The sequence below is a fragment of the Haliaeetus albicilla genome, chromosome 7 (assembly GCF_947461875.1).
Source record: "Haliaeetus albicilla chromosome 7, bHalAlb1.1, whole genome shotgun sequence".
Lineage (NCBI taxonomy): Eukaryota > Metazoa > Chordata > Aves > Accipitriformes > Accipitridae > Haliaeetus > Haliaeetus albicilla.
The window spans coordinates 11,213,672-11,234,638 of record NC_091489.1 but is presented as its reverse complement, the minus strand read 5'-3'; the positions used below and the strand labels follow the sequence as shown (position 1 = coordinate 11,234,638).

The 20,967-nt window shown below is 40.8% G+C and overlaps 2 protein-coding genes across 3 annotated transcripts in view; one reads left to right on the top strand and one right to left on the bottom strand.

The window, feature by feature from the left end:
* The window catches only part of MRPL18 (mitochondrial ribosomal protein L18), a 643,474-nt gene that overhangs the window by 172,499 nt on the left and 450,008 nt on the right, over positions 1–20,967 (top strand). The window lies entirely within an intron of this gene.
* UTRN (utrophin) overlaps positions 1–20,967 on the bottom strand; it is a 386,688-nt gene that overhangs the window by 322,288 nt on the left and 43,433 nt on the right. For both annotated transcript variants that reach the window (XM_069786921.1, XM_069786920.1), the window contains one exon: positions 4,173–4,234. In XM_069786921.1, the coding sequence (XP_069643022.1) occupies positions 4,173–4,234 (62 nt within the window). The remainder of the gene's footprint in view (positions 1–4,172; positions 4,235–20,967) is intronic.

Genomic DNA, 20,967 nt, shown 5'->3' with positions numbered 1-20,967 from the left:
CTAAGCTCCGACAGGCTGTGACAGATCTGACTCCATGGGTCTAAATTAAGAGTTAGGGCATCGTGTTTCTTGCACTGACTCTGGGTCCTACCTGCCAAGTTCAGGAATAGCAGAAGAGGAGAGTAAGCAATCTGAAAGCAAAATTGGAAAAGTACCACCTTGGAAAATGGGAACACGAAAGCCAGCAAAGACTGAGTCATGCAAGGAGATAAAGAGAAGGCAAGGCTAGGACTGCTTAGAGATGCAAAAATAGGACCGACCCCACAAGCATGAAATCCTGTAAGGGCTGGGAAAGTGAAGAGATGGAGAGTGGGAGAAGGGGAAAGGAAGGACAGACAGAGCAGATCTGAGGCTTTAACAAGAAAAACTGGGTCTTGCTGGATAAGCAACTAAGTGACAAAGACAGAATTGGGGAAGAAATAGACAAGGCGATCAAAACTCCAGATTTGCTGGGCAGGCACGCTTTCCAACTTAAGAGGGTGTAACAGTAAGGGAGGGGGGAGGGGGGTGAACAGGGTCAGAAAGTAGGAGCAAAGAAAGTAAAGAAAACAGGGCAGAAAAAACTGTACTTGCAGGGCCTAAAGCGGGACACAGACTCCTGAATCTCTCAACATGCCTATCAAGTGTTCTAGAAAGCTCCTAGAGTTGCAAGTGCGAGTATCCAGCCACTATGCTATATAATTATCAGCTGAAGTGTCAGAGGTCTGTATGAAAGACCTAGAAGTCCCATGTAAATCGATACAGATTAAAACTACTTAAAATTTGGAAAAGTCAAAACTAGGGTTGATTGCAAAATCTTTGTTCACTCCCCTTTTACCTACGTGTAACAAATAATGTATGGTTAATGGAGCAGTAAGTTATCCTGTGGACCTGAATTCAAACTATACTTTTAGCCAAGAGTTCCCCTGTAACTAATCAGAATCATTTAAAGCATAATTTTACAGGTAATCACTGTGTGCCAGATTAAGAGACTTCCTTAGATCATTAAGCCCAGTCCTTGCTGACACAGGCATCATCTTCTTGAAGTCCCTTCTCTATGCTGATCAGGCTCCATCTGAAAACTAAGTAGATATTTTACATGGTTTGCTCGAGTTTGCAGGAGAGATGAGCCCTCTGAGCTCTGTCATAAGACTCAACAAGAGGTCTGGTTTATAAGAAGATATTACAGAGAAGTCAAATCCTCTGGTTAATCTAACCAAAATCTCAGATTAGGCATTCAAAATTAGTAGCTACTTTTGATATTTACCATTATTTACAGTGGTCGTAAACACAGAAGATAGTACTCTTGCGTTGCAGAAAGGTGTTCTGAAAATATATCCATTAATACCTACGAACTGGTAAGTGTTAATGAAAAAAGGATAGAAAATGCAATTTTACAGAGTTTGAAGAGCATACATTAACTATCCATACAACTAGATGCATTAATTGGTGGGCTACACAGCTAAATTGACTCCTGAAATTAGACTGTACAGAACAATGGAAAAAAACATACAATAAGTAAAAACATCACATGGCTTAATATAAAAATACACTGAACAGCTCTGTATCAATGTTTGAATGCAAACTTCTCTACTGGTTAAAGCTTGGTAAAATAGACTACTTATCTAACAATTTTTATACTCTTTAATTTTAGCAAAATATCTTTACTACACAACCACCATAAGCTTGTGAGTTGTAGTGCAAATGGCTCTGCCAAGGCAAAGACTTCTACAGTGAGCACTGAGGCTTGGCTGAGTACATTTATTGACCTTAAGACTCAATCCACTTTAAATGTGCTTGTGCCTTCATTTCAAAAAATACGTGCAAATAAAATGCGTTTTGTTATAGCACAGTTCAACTGAAGAGCACAAACACAAGTTAGCATACTGTGAACTAGAGCAAGAACTTCTATCTCACTGAACAGGTGCCCGAAGCAGATACAGGTACCTCACAGTGGACTTGAGATACTTACTGTGTTTTGCTCATCTACCTATTCTCTGATGAGAGAAGGGAAAGACATTGCTCTCTTTCTAGATCCTTTGTAAAACTCTATTGAGTTGATTTAAATCAAGTTCAGCGATTGAGTACATTATGCAATTGCAATTTTAGGATATTCGTATACCAAACTAGTTTATAGAGGCTCAGCTGCTTACTTTTTATTTATGTGTTTACATAAAGGGCAACTAGAATATAAATAACGTGGAAGGACAAGTAAAATTCTTGGAGTGAACTTTGCAATTCCATACAAAATTCCTCAGTTACCGTTTTGTTTTCTGCAATGTAAGTCAGATTACATTTACCCAGCCTCGAAACCCTCTCTATCCTACTAAGCAGCTGAATCAATCTAGTTCACAGAAAAGGAATTTTAAACAACCCAAATGACTTGGTAAATGCAAAAATGTCAGTAAGACTGGAATCAGTCTCTTTACATTTTCAAGGCACAGTTGAAACTAGACTTTCTTATATGAGGTGATTTCTACTTAACACCAGCAATTTCCTTGCAATCTGAACATGCCAGTCTTCATAAATCTGCATCTTGTCACGGCAAAATAGCCATGCTCAAGTTTGAATTGGACATGCAGTAGTTGGGAGTATGCCCTTTTAAATGAGTCTCTTTAATCATTAATATGGCTTTCATAGCTTCAGGTGGTTTAATGGGCCATGAAGTTACAGAGTTACTTCAAATCCAACCAGTATCTGAACATACCCTGTGGCAGGGAAATCCAGGATCTGTCAGAATACATAGTATAAAAGGAAAAGCCACTTTATAAAATATATCCATGGGTGTACAAGTATAAAGACTGAAAACAATTTTACCTATTTCAATACAACGTCCACAACACATACAAACAAGTCACATAGCACATTCGCAGTATCGCTGTCATTTCCGTGTTCATGCCATCTTTATGCCAGGGTAAGTCTCTACAAAAAGGCCTTCCTTTCTCACCACATTTTCACTCCTTACACAATCCTGCCCTGCCTAACTCTCCTCCCGCAAGAACGTCTTTCCTCTTGGCAGCAGTCAAAAGTGAGCGTAGAGCAACTAGTTACAGGTACACACTCCTCCCCTAAAGAGCAAACTCACCAAGTTTGCATTGGACGAAGAGTGCAGGATATCAGCTTTCAGCCCAAACAAACCTAAGCCAAAGTGAATCAACCAAGGCCACAAGCCTTGCATTGCCCAGTGTCCTGTTGCACAGGAAGGGAAGTAAAAATTTCTTACATTGCTGATGAAGAACTTCAGAAGGGCAGCACTCCAGAGGCAGCCATTCATTGCTATAGCACTGTCATTGCTTTACTTAAAAAGTAAAACAAACCAACCCCCCCCCCCCTTCTTCTATATTTATATCTACTTTCAGGATTTCACATGCATGCCCCTTTTCATTAACAGGGAGCAAACTAGTACTTATCCCACTTGCAGCACCATGCTGGCTCGAAAAAAACCATGAGTTTCCCCTGATAATAGCCCACATTCTTTCACACATTCAAACTATAAAGTAGGGAAACTTCCCATAGCCACCACGCTCCTGAGCAAAGTGTTGTTTTTCACTATCAGCAGAACAGCATAAAAAGCAGGCTTTAAATAGCATCCTAAAGCAACCACCACTTCGTTTCTCATCCCAAACACAAAACAAGATCCTCAGTAAGTTTCAAGTCAGTAAAGAGAATTAAAACAAGAAACAAAGCATGAGAGCCAAGGAAAATTCAAAATGAGCAAGTAGTTATACAAAATTTCACAGTCAGGACTCATGTAGCAACACCAGGTGGCTTCAGCTGGAGGTTTGCAAAGTATTTTGGATGAGTAAAGCTGACTCAGCAGCACTGACAGTAAACACAGCAACTAAGATTCAAAATCTGCTGTAATGCACTGAGAAAACGGCATCTAGAAATAAACAGTATAAGGCAAGAGGACCAAAACCCAAACAAACACCATCATGCAAATAACTGTATTTTAATATATTAACAAATAACATCTTTCATTTTTTCTTAAACAAGACAATAATATCAAATGTTTAAGCGCATGGGGCAACAGAGAGTGAAAAAACATTACAGTATTTTATCTGTTTTCATTACGCATTTTGACACATTTTACTAGGAGTATTCTACAAGAGTAAGAGCAAAGTATATTTAACCAATATTGTTCTAAACAATGAATCAAACAAAATAAAGTAGTACTTTCAACCCATTGTTACCTTGGAAAACCGAGCATTTATCCATTTCGTAAAGGTCTTTTTCTGTACATCATTGTGTTCATCTGGAGAGAGAAAATAAGAAGAAAACAATGAGTGAAAATGCACTCTTCTTAATCCTAGATTGCTCAAAATGGGTCATATTAAACCCTATCCTGACTCAGTGGGAGAATTTTTTGCCTAACCTGTCAATAAAGCTGTTCAAACCCCTACAAGAGTTTGGTACTTGCAGAGTCACACAAATGTTTCAACTTTGCTAGCAACCACGGGGCTCCTTTGCATTAAAACCAGCCTCACGGCACCTCCTGGGCAGGATACCGATGCATTAAATTCACAGGCTTCCCATCTGGTGAAAAGCAATCAATGAAACCACGGACTTTTAATCAGCAGACTTTGTCAACACCTTTTTGCCTGGGTGCATTACTCCAAAAGCTGCTGAGGTCCTTATTCAAGCTTCTGATGCAGATAACAGCCTCCTTCAGTACACGACACAGCAACGGCAGTAGCAAAGCTGCTGGAACAACCCTTGAAGCGCCTGCGTCCTTACCCACCCTCAGCCTGGTTTCACACCTGGGTTAGGAACCATGTTAGTGATCAGTCACAGTAAGTTCGGCTATACTGTGGGAAGGGCTGCTGAGCCCTTTCGGATGCCCTTACTGGTGTGACACCACAGTACGGCCACCTCGGGTCCAGGAGACAGCCAGAAGAACCCCGCAGGACAAGGACGAAGGATGGGCAAGCACCTACAGGTCAAAGCAGAGGGAGGAGCACGGCCTCCAGCTGTGCAGAGAGAAGATGGCTTCCTAGGTTGTTTCAGGAAGCCATTTGGGAGTCACCTGCGATTTTACAGAGTCTGTCCCACGAACCCAGGCTGAGTCACCTCCAGCACAGCTCTGCCCACACCAGAGGACACCTCGTGGGTAAATTGCACTGAGCAGTGCTAAGGGCGAGACTATGCCTCATCACCTGCACTTAAACAACAGCGAATTACCTGCTGACAACAGACCAGGCAAAGGAAGTTGGCCCACCATGGATTTTCAGGCCTGCTTGCTGCAGCCCAGAAGAAGAGACACACATGCAGCCTGTAAAAGGCTTCACCCTCCAAATCCACGCAGCAGACCACAGCCGAGGGAGGCAGTGCCTTCCACCAGCAAACTCAGTCTGACAGCTGCAGCCCAGACCATCATCTCCAAGAGGCTTTCAAGACTCCAAGAGCTTCTTGACAGACCAGCCTCAAGATCAGCTTCAGGCACTTGCAGCACGCTGCTGCCTGGGATGCTGTCTTGCAGAACTCTCTTCGTAGCAGCTGGCACCAATTTTTCCAAGCCCCTTACCACAACAAAGCATACACACCACCATGCCATTCAGACCATCTGTTCCTGCACTAGGATGAAGCCATAGGAAAAAAAATGGATTGAAACTCAAACGTTCCACTTCATGAAATCATGAAACGGAAAAAAAATTATTATATATAAAAAGATATCAGATTATGATTAAAAGGCACCACTTAAAGGATCATATGCCTCAGCAGCAATTGAGACTGTTGTACAGTGAAGTTTTACCTACAAAACTTCAGAAGTTTAATAAAAATTTAAAAAAAAAAAGAAAAAAAAAATCACAGAATGCTACCAGAAGATTCCTTAGGTAGATGACCTCAAAATTTCTTGTTTCTGGCCCAACATGCATCTGAAACTGATGCCATTCATGTCTAATTTATCTAGCCATAAATCTGGTTACACACAGGCTACTAGAGCAGTGGAACGAATGACCGGGTGTTTTTTACCTAACAGACATGAACAAGGAGTAGCAGCTATGGCTCAGTCCAAGCAAGAGAAGAAGTCACATTGGTGAGAAATGAGATGTCATGAGAGTTAAAAGACTTAATAAGCTTTATGAAAATGTTCATATCAATTTAAAATAAAACCTCAGGTCTGGGGTCCTTTTAGGCTACAGCTGAAAAACCTACTTAGGGAACGCCAAAGAGTGCACATTTGCTGCAATGTGGCAGCCAGCAGCCATTATTTCACCCTTCTGTGCCTCTCCTCTTTGCCATCTAAAGCTGATCCAACACAGCCTGCTCCTCAGTCACACTTCAAGGTCAACCAGAAATCAAAGACAGCCCAACGCAGAAAAAGATTTTTCTGAAAGACATTCAAGATACCTACCATACATGCACAGCAGGCCATGCTTAAAACAGCTCCTTGAAATTCAAGGTGTTGTTCTGGGGGAATACAGTTACCTGAAAAATCTCATTAACCCTGGTCTCTTTCCTCAGTGAAACAGAGCACCTTGCCATCAAAGACAGAAAGGATCTACCAGCAGGACACTCGGTGCCAAGCACCCGTCTCACAGGAGACTGAGAGGGTCAAGATTTAAACTTCAAATATACTGAATACATTTACCCATTTTTTCCCTCCAGGGTTTTTTGGGGTTTTTTTTTTTTTTGGTTTGTTTTTTTTTTTTATTAGGAGACAGGAACAGACTATATTATTAACTGCCACTGTTGGACCAAAAAGCTAGCATTGTACAAAACTCAATCCCTGACTCTGTCCAACTCCTGATAATGTTTTCCATTTACATTAGTTGCAAATACTATTTGTATTGAATGTATTGAGATTTAAACATCCTTCTCTTTCTTTAAATATAATTCAGTAACCTCTGTCCCTTTTCTGCCAACGACCCCAAGTACGTACCTATGTACCAGGATGCTTTCCTAAGGCTCGGTCTGCCTTTTTCCTTCCTTAAACTTTGTGAGAATCAAGAGTAACCCCAAAGTTCAAGGTCTCACGCTCTTTTAACATACTACCTTCTTAAGACGATAAAGGCAAAGCACAAAGAGAGGCCAAAAATAGCTGTATTGGCTGTGTAAAAGGATAACAACACTTATGAAAAGGGTCGTGGATTTATAAATCCTGTGCGCTAGGAGCTCTACACGGCCCACTCCTGGGGGGCTAAGCCCCTTCACGGGCACACCAGCGCAGGAGATGACAGCTCATCTCAGCATTACACCAGACTCCATCAGCAGGCCTTGCTCCTACAGCTGCTCCCCCCAGACCTCAGGTCCAGCTTGTTTGTGTAAGTGCTCCTGCTATGTGTACTGCAGTAGCATACGTAACATTTACTAAAAATCCCCAGCCTCTTTTCAAAAAGAGGGTTTCCTAGGGAGAGGGGAAAAAAACAAAAACAAAAACCCAACTAACCAACCAAAACACACGTGACTTCGATAAACACAAACTACTTAGTTTTTAATGCTAAAAGAAAGAATATGAATGTATATACCCCTACTATCCCTTCAGTATCAGAGCATCCTTTCTTCTTCAGTTAAGCAAGGAATCAGAAGCCCCTCCAACTCCCATCTTCCCAAAACATCCTGCTCAGTTATAAAACCCACAGATGACACTTGCCCAGTCAGGCTCTGCTTTCATGTTTGCTTCATAAAAGCCTCTGAAACTAGGATTTTTCTAATTGGCCATTATAGCGAGGGTTGTGTCAAGCTTCCTGCTATAAATTCCTGGAACTAAATTTGTAATTGAAATGCTGGTGCTTTGTTAACAACAGTGACAAGTTATTCTATCCCTCAAATTAATTTTCTTTAGATTCCTATGAGTCTGAAAAGCTAACCCCCGGAGGCTGACGTTATGATTTGGATAACAAATTAGCCACATTCAGTTAAAAAAAAAAAAAAAAAACCACCACACAAAAAAACCCCAACAAACAACACAACCAAACCAATATTACCATTCAGCAAAGCACACAGTACTCCAGCCAGTCAACTCCTCACACAAAACATTAAAAATGTCAGCAAGTCACAGCCCACTGAGAAAAATTCACCAAGTCGCTAAAACATTTGTGTTTCCTTTCACACTGCCACAGCCTGACGATAAAAGCCAAGGACTGACTCGGGGCCAAATTCTGCCCTGAAAACTGACTGTTTTCTCTGACCAACATGGCTCTGCCTGCCCTCCAGTCACTTAATGGACTTGTAGTGGGCGATGTCAGAACAGTTTGTTCCTTTAAGAAGATATAAAAAGAAACCTAAACACACACACAAAATTAAACTCTTGTGATGACAACAGAGAGAAGAAAAGCTTCCTATCCTGAATACTTGTTTGATGAAGCCTGTTTCTCTTATACAACATGATGTACATCCATGCAACTGGAGTACGCTCAAAACAACCGGCTCTTGTCATCAGATGCCCAGCCTGTGTCCTGGCACCCAGTCACCCCCAACAGCCTTACGTACCTCCTCCACCCTCAACACTGTCCCTACATTTTATTGGGGCACCTTGAAACTGCAGTTCAAGTCCAATCTATTACCTTGTGAATATCATGTTCAGGAGCAAAAAGGAATCTAAATGATCTAAAAATAGAGGTAAAAACAAAAGCTTCACTGGATTGCAGTTTGTCCTTTACTCAACCTCTGCTTCATACTGAGAGCCAGCTTTTTTATTTCCCCAAAACACATTAAAAGCTTACATGACAGAATTGTGTTATTTAGTTTTTGAAAGACAAAAGTTATCACACCCAAAACAGCTGGCAGAGCAGCACTATAATGAAAGTGCCCTGAAGAAGCATACAGACTAGATTAGCAAATAAAGTATAGAAATTGCCCAACCATTCCAGCACAAGTTACCAAGGGTCATCTGACATTCTAAGACTCAAATTTGCCTTCCCCACCTCATTACTTAAGTTCTCAGCAAAGGAATTTAGAAATAAAAAGAAGGAATTAGCCTGTGGGTTTCAATTAAGACACTTGGAATGTAACAGTTAGAAACATCCCTTTTCCTAAGCCTCCAGGCAAGCAAGAGTATCTATCATAGATACATCCCCACCCAGGACTAGCATGCATCTGAAACCCTGACAACATTAACAAAAAAAAGGGAAAAGTTTTATAATCTTGAGTGCTGGATTTTCTGGACAGAAAAAGCATTTTGAAAGTAACTGTCTTCTTGTCAAACTCACTCAGACTAATTCACATATAAAGAGACACAAAATAAGCATCTAAAATTTGAGGATGGAAACCAGAGTGGTTTTTATCCCTGCTAGCAAGAGGCAAAAAGCCAAGCAAGCCACAGAGCACCAGAGTTCGTGACCACCAAGCTCACAGAAGAACTTCTGATGCTCATCAGGACTACTGGGCCCTGTCTTCATTAACACAGGATAATTTTTAATCAGCAGCCCTGAGGTTTTGGGTTGGGCTTTTTTAGGGGGCAGGGTGTTTGGCTTTAAAGAAACAGAAGGCAAAAGTTAAGATTGTTCTGCAGATCCCCTCTTCTCTTGCAACACCATAGTAGAACAAATGGCTCCAGCAGCTAGTAATCCACTTGTAAGCTTTCACCTTCACACCGCAGTTTTAATTTCCGCAATCAGTGGCAACCATGAAGTTTTCCTTCATTCCTTCTCCTTCCCTCTCCATCAAACTTCAGCAGTTGGGCAAAACCAGTTATATTAAGAGTCTCTCTAACAAAAAGAGTAAATGACAGCTACCTACAGCAACTGCCATACAAAATGCAGTTGCCTGAAATGTAAATTCTCTATATAGACCAAACTATAAAATACAAGCATTACAAAAAAAACCAAAACTAAAAAAGAAACCCTGCACCTTACTCCCTGGTGGCATTTCCCAACAGCAGACACCATCAAAAACAAGACACCACAGACGAGTAATGAGGACCACCTCCTGGTTCTCACTGTGAGTCTAAGCTAAATTATATTTACTTCACAATAAAAATCCCCCAGCAACTGATAACTTAGAAGAAGGCATCCTCACAACTGAAGCAATATTAAAATAGCTGTTTCCATACCTCCCAGCAAAAGCAATCTAACATGCCACACTGCCGGTCTCAGCACATTGGAATGATGTTTAAAAGGAAGCTAGAGAGAAGAGCAAGCTCTCAGGAGACAGAAATAATGCTGCGGCACAGCCCACACCAGTCAGCCAGTGACCCTGCTGTTTTCACAGGACGACAATGCCAAACCAAGAATTGGAAGCAAAATGTCCCGACACCTACGTGGGGCTGCTCCGGAGGGTCGCCAGGCTCCGGCAAGTCCACATTTCATTCCAACAGTCTGCAATGGTTACCTAACATCTGGTCAAACCAAGCAGCATCAGCTCCCACTGCAAGACAGCCCTGGGAAGCCTTCATGCATGATACAAATACATTTGGGCACATATTTCACAAACTGCCAGTGATCACACACCAAGGTTTGAAGATGGAAAAGTTTCTGCCAAAATCTCTGGTTAGAGCAAAGGGTTTCAGCTACCAGCAAGTGCACTGTGAGGAAAAAAAACAAACCTGAAATAAAGGTATCATGAATACCTCTACAACAATAGAGAGTGGATTGGATTATATGCACCCTGTAGATATCAAAGGACAAACTTCACCCACAGGGAGAGGAAGATGCCCTCGCCATCTCCGAGGTCCCTACCAACAAGACTGGCACATGGAAAGAGAAGAGAAAGGCAGGTAACTCCTGCCCAAAATCTGGCGATTAAGATGTTTCTAAGTGTACAAACAGGAGGGCACTTCAGAAAGAGATCGAGTAAATTTACAGGCGCAAATAAAAGGTAGGAATCACAAACCAGATTTACTACAGCTCATTTTGTTATGAACACAGATTAGGTCTTTGCATTTCTGAGCGGTTACAAAGAAAACAGAATTACTTTCTGCAAGTTGGTGTTAGCCATCTGCTCTTTTTTTGCTACCCAAGTTAGAACTATTATTAGGCTCACTAGCATTTGTGGAGGTGATTCACGGGATATAAGGTCAAAGGGATCATTGTGATCATCTAGCATAATCTCCTGCATAACACAGGAGCCATCCCCACAAAAAGCCCATCTGCATACCAGAAGGAAGCAGAAACACAACAGATGTCAGAGACCCTGCGCAGGCCCAAGTAAGCAATATTGCTTGGGCAGAGAAGGAAGCCAAGCCATAAACTGTATTTACATAAGTGTCTCTCTCTGCTAGTTACGGCAGAGTTTCAAATCAGGCAGACATCACAAAAAACCCTGTTTGAACATAGTCAGGAAATAATATTCATGGTACAAAAGATGTAACATTATTTTGTTCTCTGTGACAGGCGGGTAAAGACAGAAGCACTCTGCAAAGTTCTTACAACACTGAACTTCTGCCCCCTCATATTCCAGAATCTTTTATTCCAACTCAGCTCAGACAGAGGTTTTCCCATCTTCCTCTTCCAAAAACCCAAAGGCTACAGTCCCAAATCCTCCTCATCCCCTATTCTCTGTCTTTTCATTCCCAAATATTAAAACCTTTCCTGATCTATCCCTTCAGAGCTGCCCATCTTTTTCCCAGGCTCCTCCATCAATATCGCCCCACCTTGTCCCAAATCTCCTTCCGTCACAGTCCATCATCATTCCTGCTCTAAACCTCTCTAGGTCAACAGCTTTTCACAAATAGAAGCCAATTCCTGAGACAAACTAATACCTGGCTCCTCCATACTACTGCGTGCTCCAATTTTTTATATATTAGTATATGCCCCACCAGTACCAGCTCCTCCCCACGACTTCTCTGGCCTCTCACTGCAAGCTCCCACCCCATCCCAGCACACAAGGCACAGGCCATAGGTAGTTGGGTATGTACCAGGTTGTACCTCACATGCAGACACTGGCCATCCATCAAGCAGCAGGAGAGACACCTATACATTTATTTTATTTTTTTTAATTTCTTCTTTAGTGGAGGCACTGCATTCAGGGTCTCTTCTTCCAGCCACTGATTTTCAACAACCTGTAGCTATTTAATTAGCTTTATGACATGAAAATTGGATTACATTTCCCACTAGTTAATCCAAATTGGACCATTTTTGCAGGGAAAAAAAAATGAAAGACAAGCATAATCAGAGTATCCTATTTTCCTCATGAAAATAGATTAATCAACAGATTTCAAAAAAGTGTACGCTGTTAACATCTTTTAAAAAATTACATAAATGCTATTTAAACGTTTCTGCAAGCAAGTTAACTAAGTATCTCCCGATACAGACCACAGAGGTGCCATTTCAGTGACAACAGCATGCAGACTAGAGTTATTTAAAAACAAATGGAATTTATAACCCCATGGAATTTAAGTCTTTCATGGCACTCCAGTATATAAGATGACATTCATAACATAGCAACTTCAGCAGCTGAGTCATGCAAAGTCAAGGTATTAGCTTTCTGGGTTTGATTGCCTCAGATCTCTGACGGTATTTAGAAATCTAGTCTTAAGGCCAAAAAAACCCATCACATGTACAATTGTATTTCATCTATGGAAAGTAAAAAAAAAAAAACAAACAAAAATATTTAAACTTTCCAGTGCTAATTAATTCAGAAATTAAGTAAAGAGAACAGTAAAGAACTGTCTTTAAAAAGCTATAACACTCTCTTTGTCACTTGGAAGAAGATTTCTAGACCCAAAAAAACCCCAAACACAATGAACATGTATAGTTTATATAGCTGATGCAATCTTGTAGCTATTATAATCAGTGCAATATCAATAAAAGTCTTCTAGCACTTTCATATGAATGCCTCAAGCCATCTTACAAGTATTAAGCAAGCTTCACCACCCATATGAATCCACCACTCTTTGCATTGCTCCCAAGAAGTTTAATAAAATTTTGCATTAAAGTGTTTTCACAGAAAGTACAGCATGGCAGAGGCCAGAAGGCACCTATGGAGATCATCCGTCTAGTCCAATGCCCCCGGTCAAAGCAGGTTGCCCAGGGCCATGTCCAGTCAGATTTTGAACACCTGCAAGGACAGAGACTCCACCACCTCTCCGAGCAACCCCTGCCAGTGCTTTAAGTAGAAATGGAGTTTCCTGTGTTTCAGTTTGTTCCCCTTGCCTCTTGTCCTTTCACTGGGCACTGCTCAGGAGAGCCTGGCTCTATCCTCTTTGCACCCTCCCTTCAAGTACTTATAACTTTTGGTAGCATCCCCCTGATCCTGATCCTTCTCTTCTCCAGGCTGAACAGTCCCAGCTCTCTCAGCCTTTCCTCATAGGAGAGATGCTCCAGTCCCTTCATCATCTTAATGGCCCTCACTCCAGCATGTTCATGTCTCTCCTGTACTGGGGAGCCCAGAACTGGATCGAGTGCTCCAGGACCAAGTACTCCAGGTGTGGCCTCACCAGCACTGAGTAGAAGGAAGCACATCCAAGAACATGCAGCATGCTCCTGGTAAAGAAAAGGAACGAAAGAGAAAGGAAGCACGCTCCTGATTCACAAACTTGCCAGCATCTAAAGCTCAACAAGTCACTTGCTGAAAAGCTGCTCACTAACACAATTTCACTTCACAGACTACCTACTGGAAAGCTTCTACACTCTTCTGTGGCCAGTTTATAACCACAGACTAACACATTGTAATTCTTCACAACCAAGACTCACACCAAGCCACATTACCCTTACAAATCCCTGGACAGGCGATCCTTGGAAGACAGGGGGGGAAGCAAGCCCAAATACAAAGTATTTCTCAACTCCAACTGTTGCGTACTGATCCCAGCAACAATATCGAGACCAGCCTTTACAGAAATAAAATAGGCAAATAAAGTTGAAAAAAGCATAAATTGTTTATTTTGTTTCCAGACAGGCTAAGTCTGAGCTTCATTAGCTGTTCCATTATTTTGTCAAGGATCAGTCACCCTGATGCCTGTAAATTATTTACTTCAGCCTATTAACCTTTGTAATTACCAAGATGAAACCTGAAATGTAGAAGGTTTAAAGGAAGCCCCTAAAATTCACAAGGTATAGTGGTGCTCTAAACATAAAGGAGAAGGAAGCAAAAAGAATGAATAGGATGACCAAAGAATTTAAACCGCAAATATTTGTTAGCGCAAACCACACCAAATACTCTAACTTCTAACCCTAAAATACTCCAGTAAGTTCTTTACAGAAACAATCACCGTAACTTAACCTGCTCTTAGCTTCACATGACCTACCCAAAGTATGTTAAGTGATTCGTACTGTCACCCAGCCCTAGTGAGAAAGATTAAGCAAAAGGCAAGCCCATTTCTTGAGAAATTGAATATTTCATTTCCCAGTCACATTCCTTTGCTGGGCAAGGAAAAGAAATACTGCACCACTGGGGAAGGGGGAACCTTTGTGCAGAAAAACATGATGCTAAGCAAAGCTTTGGACACTCTGTCCATGAAGAAATTACTATTCTTTCTGAAAAGGCAAGAAGAAACACAGTCATAAAGGTGTCTTACCCAATTCTTGTATTTGGTGAGACACCTTAATGAGGAAAGAATAAAAGAGAAATTGCAGTAAAGTATTATGAATGGTCCCTTCTTATGGCTTCTGGCAAACGTAAGAATCTTCTTCTGTCATTTGATCAGAACAGCAGTAGGTCAAGGCACTGCTAATCCTATATCCTAAACTCCTGTTTCCTTCTCTGGCTTAGTCATTAATTAGGCCCCAAAGTTGAACCCCCTCCCTGATTAACTTTTCTGAAAGTACATAAATCCCATTTGACAATTGCAGGATAAATATCTGGAATGTATTAAAATAGGTATTTATGCAATCAAGCAAGCCACCGATCACCAGAAGTGTGAGCCCACAGAAGACCTCCCATTTCAGTACAGAAAGCTCGTGACCGAAACTGGAGAAGATACTGGAACAGCGCAGTCAAAAGGAGAGCAACCAAAGTTCAAAGCCTGTCAAGCCTTTCACAGAACCTGAGCCAAGAGATTTCAGCAGCCAATTGCTTAGGCAAAGGATTACATGTACACTTTCTAATCCCCGTGCTTTTGTTATTTAATGACCAACTTTTAAGAGGACTGTGATGGAACTCGTGCAAACTTGTGGGGTTTGAGTACTGTCACTTTAACACATCAAATGGTTTCGCGAGGGCATGTAAAATCTGGAACAGACACATCACCTTTACCTTTCTAGGAACTGGCTATACAAAAAGAAAGATCACCTAATGAAAGCAGATAATTATGAATCAGATTATTACTGCTGCCTCCAGCAACAACTTTAGTAGGTCAGCCATACCCACAGGTGTAATCCTATCCCAGGTGCATTTTGGAAAGGTTCTTGCATGCCTTCCCGGTGCTAAGGAGTCAGGCATCATGCGGGGTCAGGATTCACAGCCCTTGCCCAGCAGGCAGCTGCCCAGCTGAAGCAGCTCAAGAGCTTCAAGTCCCTGACTTTGTTTCATCCTCTGCCGAAGGTTAATGTCCCTGCAGCAGAGCAGGTGGTGTCTATACCTCAGTGAGGATGAAGTTTGCACAGCCTGAATATTGCTAGCCTGAGTACCAAAATTAACAATTATAACCACCAGTGAAAGCAAAACGAATGAGGGCACTAGTATAAATAGGCTAAAAAAGCACAGATAAGCTTATGGAATTAAGAGTCCACAAAAAGACTGATACAGTTTATGGCTGAAGAAATCCCTAAACTGCAAACCACTGGAAAAGAAGGTATCTTAGAGGAAGATGTGCTTATGGAAGACATACAAGCACATGGTATCTAGCTGTGGACACCACCACAGCTACCACACTAGGCTAAACCTAGCATAGCCCTCCTTATGGTAACCTGCTCCCCTGAGCAACCGCTGCTAAATCCGAGCACCCAGGTTGAAGAGATATACGTAGCATAAACCAGTTTATCACACCAATTTCAATGTTGAAACAGCCAACACAGAACATATTCAGAGACTAGTTCGGTAACAGTGTTCAAGACCTTTTAAAACCAGACCTGTGATGCAACTTTGACTTAACTAGATAGCAATGTTTTAAACTCAAATGCTTAGGGATTTCCCCCTATACAGAAGGCCTTTGCATCTTTGAATGACCTCTAAAATGAAAACAAGATTGCAACACAAGAAGAAACACTGTGAGGTTTAGTCTGAAAAAAGTTTTTACCACCAGTGGGCATAAGTCAGCATCTAAACACAGGCATACACTATTGAGTTTTGCTGGCACAACCACATTGGCTTGGTATATGAAAAATGAACATGGACATCACTAATAACAAAGCCTCCTCTGGCATGGCCAAAGCTGTGTCAAAGAAGAGCTTTTGCTGGCTTAATTCACTTATTTTGAGGAAAAGAGTATTAACTACATAGCAGATCAACTCTTTCTGACAGTAAGAAAGGGAGGCTATACAGCAGAGCAAAAGCGAAATACAAAGTACAATCTCTGTAGCAGACAAAAGCATTTGATGCAATACAAAGTGATCATCTCCTCAATTCAAAGGTTTATCTTGAAACTCAGAGCATTTTGTCTGAGATATTTTAATCAATAAAAATCCTTACGCCTTTCCAGTGTCATACTGGATTAACAGTAAGATGAGCACTTAACCCCCACCCCACAAAAAGCCAGGACACAATCACCATTGCTAGGTCACATAATGCAAGGGGAAATTTCTTCCAAGGCTTTCCACACCCCCACCCTCACCCCACCCCAGAAAGAAAAATTATTTGCAAGTAGCATCACATAGTATTTCTTACTATAAACAATTAGTACTGAACAAGTATTTCCCAAATCTCCCAAAAGAAATACATTGATAGAAGCACAGCTAGAGCAAGAACTGTGCTTAAAGGCAGTGATCAGTATGACATCCCAGTCTGAGGTTGGCTGTTAGCACCTTATCTGCACATCCCCAGCTCTCCCACAAGCCAGCCACACATTAGTTTCTTCAGACCTGCCTATATAAATACTCCCAAGTACCAGCCAACTCTGGTGAAGCAAAGCCCAATTGCTCCAACACATTTGAGCAGGTTGCAAAGGGTCTGGATTAATGTGTAATTGCTCAGAGGTAAAGGGTCAAAGGAGGGAGAGAAAGGACATGGGGATAACGCAGGGATGCAATCCCAGAAGCACACAGAAAGACTGGCTCTTTGTCAAAGAAAAGCAAAACTCTTATGTGGTTCCCCAAATGGGGTTAAAAGAAACTTGCTTTCTATTTAACATGTGTTTGCACTTTTCCAAGTGAGAAAACTACTACAACAAATTAACTTCATACACATTTACAGGAATTTAAAATTTCAAAGTCTCAATAAAATGATGCACTTAACTTATGGTAAACTACAAAGCTCAGTAGTAAAAAAACCCAGCAATGCATTTCACACTCTTCAGGTTATGCAAATAGAAGTAACACCCTAACAGAAGTAACAAAAGGAAGATTATTATTTCTGAAACCTTAATATAACATTACCATCACAAAAAGAACAAGTAGTACGAACAGGATGAAATACAACTACAAAATAGAAATCACAGGTAATCTCCTAAAGACACTGTAGTCCTCACATTACTTGCCTTTGAATCCTACAAACTAGGTGTGGGGAGAAAGTGGGAATGCATCTAGAAAGTACTTTTAACTCAATTTTAGATCCTCTTCTACAAATGTAAAAGAAAAAAAAGTTTCCTTTCAACTTTCTGCATTCGTAACTACCACAAGTAACTTCAGTACTTCTGCCGGTCTTACCTGCACTACACAAGACAAAACTAAGAGCAATACCATTAATAAATTTTGCTAGCAGCTGTGACATTTCACTTTTTATTTTGCAGATGCACTCTGAGTTACCACCTGATCAATTTTAAGAGCACCACACACTGCCATCTTGATTTAAAATAAAAAAAGAAATATATAAAGGAGACTTGTAGCAGCTCTTGTCATTCTCCATACGGTCTTACTGCAGGGTAAGAGGTCAGAGAACCTTGACTGAGTATATATTAGCCCTCAATCAGCCTTTCACCAAAGTTTCTCCCCGCTACTAAACTCAGAAGGGCAGCACAATGAATCTGAAATACTCTGTGACTTCTTTAGCTCATTGGCAGGCATTTTCTCTTAATCCTACTCAAGCTCACAGTAATGTGAATTTGCAGTAATACACCGACACAAACATTGGGCAAAAATTAGGTGATTAAACTGGCTGGGGATAATTAGTATTTTTGCCTTCAAAGACAAGCAGAGAGGAGGATGAGACGCATGAGATGTTCAAAAAGTCAGCTAGTGTTTGGCTGCTTTGTAGTTGCCAAATACTCGTGACACTTAAAATTGTTATCATGCCTGCAATTTAGTCAGATTCCATTTCCCACCTACATAGGTCTTTAAAGTTGCTCCGCTTTAACATATCATCTTAAACCATTATAATATGAATACAGTTGCAAACTTTAAACAGCTTAATACTAAACAGCTATTCCAAGATTTTTCTACAGCTGTTTGTTCCTTTGGACAACAATCCCAAAAACTGAATCAAAAAACCACTTAGCTTTTTTTAAGAAACACCACAAACATTTTCATCCACAACACAGTGATATGCGAAGTTTAACTTACATAATACGGACTAGATCTTCATATTTGAAGATCTCTAATTTAATTTGATGTCACCTACCACTTCTGATTTTCCACACTACTGCTATATTAAGGCTACTCTTTAAAAGTTAGAGTATTTTGTTAACCTGAGCACACAACCAAAGGAGCAGTACAAAAAAGGAAATAAAACTTCTTAAGCTGCAAAGGAGCAAGGAAAGGGAAACAGTAGTAACAACGTATGGAAGCGCATCTGAACTCACACACACTGCTGTCTGACACATTACTGAGCAAGCTGCAATACACTGTTCAGATTTCAGATTGTCCACTGCTGACACATACAACCAGCCTGTGGCAGAAGTAGAATCATTTACAAAACCCAAGTATTCACGAAGCCTACCACATTAAAGTGGCAAGGAAAGAATTCCTGCAACTGCACGCATGTCTGCAAGCTGGTGTAGCAGGACCAAACACATTTTTAATGCCACAGTCACTTACCCACCTGCTACTTGCTCAACATTATCACTGTCCAATCGGTTTGGAAATGAAAATTCACATTTGAAGGGTAACTCAAGCAGCCAGAAGCTACACAATCTTCCCTTTTTTATACAGTTATTCTACCAAATATTGCCATCGTCCCACTCAAAGTTACTCCACCCAGCTAACAAGGGCTCTGGAAGTGCTTTTTAAGGCAGTAGGGACCAGAATATGGCTTCCTGGCCTTATTTATCCTGCAGCACCTTTTCAGTCCAACTATGAACTGGCATGACTGGCTTCATAAGATGACTTTTGCAGACTTCTGTTTATTCAGAAATAGAACCCCCAAATTTTGTAGCTGACAAGTAAAAACTGAGTGAAAGGAAAGAGCGTAAAGGAAGAATCACCAGAGTGTCAAAGAGAGGACTTCTAAGGAGGCTAGAAAAAGGAATATATGTGAAGATTTTTGCTTTCAAAAGAACTGGCATGACTAAGAGCTGACTTAGCAACCTATTATGCTAGTTTGAATTTTGGTGCATTTAATTACAACCTTCCACATGCAAGAGGCTTGTCTCCATTCCTGCAGAGATAAGTATACAATGAAAAAAACAAACCAACAACTTGCCAAAAACTAAACCAATAAAAGCTCAGAAGCTTTAGTCTTGTCTATAATCAGAGTCACATTGTTCCACTCTTTCTATTCATGTCACAACACTTCACTATTATTCCTCAAGTCTTTATATGGCTGCAAAAAGGAACAGCAAGGAAGGGTGACTACCAGCCTTTTCACCCTTCAGATGCAGAATGTAATTTGGGCTCAGTAAGGGAACATTAGTAGGTGAGCCAGAACTCCAGCTGCCAAGCTGTACTACCTGCACCTCCTGGACATGAACATTATGGAAAAAAAACAGAGATCTTCCAGAAAAGAATGAATTTCTACCTTTAGCAGAGTGGAAAAAAACATACAAGAAAGCAGTATGTGAGGACACTCATTCTTGGAAGAAGATGATTTACAAAAGATTAAGAGTGAGCAAGGATGAAACAAGTATGTTTGTATTTCTCATACCATCTCCAACCCTATGACACATGTTCATCATCTGGATCATGTCAACCTCCAAACCACAGGATAGCAGAAAGGGATTTGCGGAGGGGAAAAGATAGAGACAGAAAGCAGTTATCAGTTAAGAAACAAAGTCTTAAGAGTTAAGAGATAAATACAGAAGTGTCATATTATAGTAACATCAGGAAGGAGCAGATGAAACAAGAGCCTGAGAAATGGAAGATACTTATCAAAGAACTTCAAAGAGGTATTTAAGCATAACAGAAAAGGAGGAAAGATGAAGGTCACACACAAAAAACACACTTAACATCATCATACTTGTGTGAAGTTAAAAACACACACCACATCACTTACCTTTACCAGGGAGCTTTCCCCAAAAAAGTATTTCTTTGACAACGTAAGTTACCATTTCAGAACTTTGTTTTAACTCTTCCTCAGCTGCACATTTGGTTTGTTTCTTGCTAAAGTTAAGGCTCAATAATTCACTTATGCTGGCATGAGAACACAACAGGAGAATGAATATACAAAGACAGAGAAACAAGAAAAAAAAGCTTCCATAATTTATTAGACATGGGACCACACTCTTTCACTGCAAAGCAGTTGATAATAAAACAAGTCAGAGATGATCTAGTTGCCTCAAAGGTCTTCAAGAGCTACTGCTAAGCCAGTAAAGCATTTCCCACAACACCTGTTGCTTTACTGGCTGGCTGAGCCATTTTACAGGAACTTCTACCAACTCTAGCATCAACTTTGCTCTGCTCCCACAGACTACACTATGAAAAATAAGATGGCTACAGATTTATTCATAGTGCCACATCCGATTTTTAGTTGAACTGGGAGCAGCGGCTGTGGCAGGACTGCATGCTAAACTACTGAAGTGATGGAAGAACACTTCTTTTTCTTAATCCCTCCAGACACTGATAATTTGCATACACAGTCAGATATGTTTGCTCCTGTTTGGTTTTGGTTCTATTTTTCAAATGGCTAGAAGTGAGTATCTTCAGG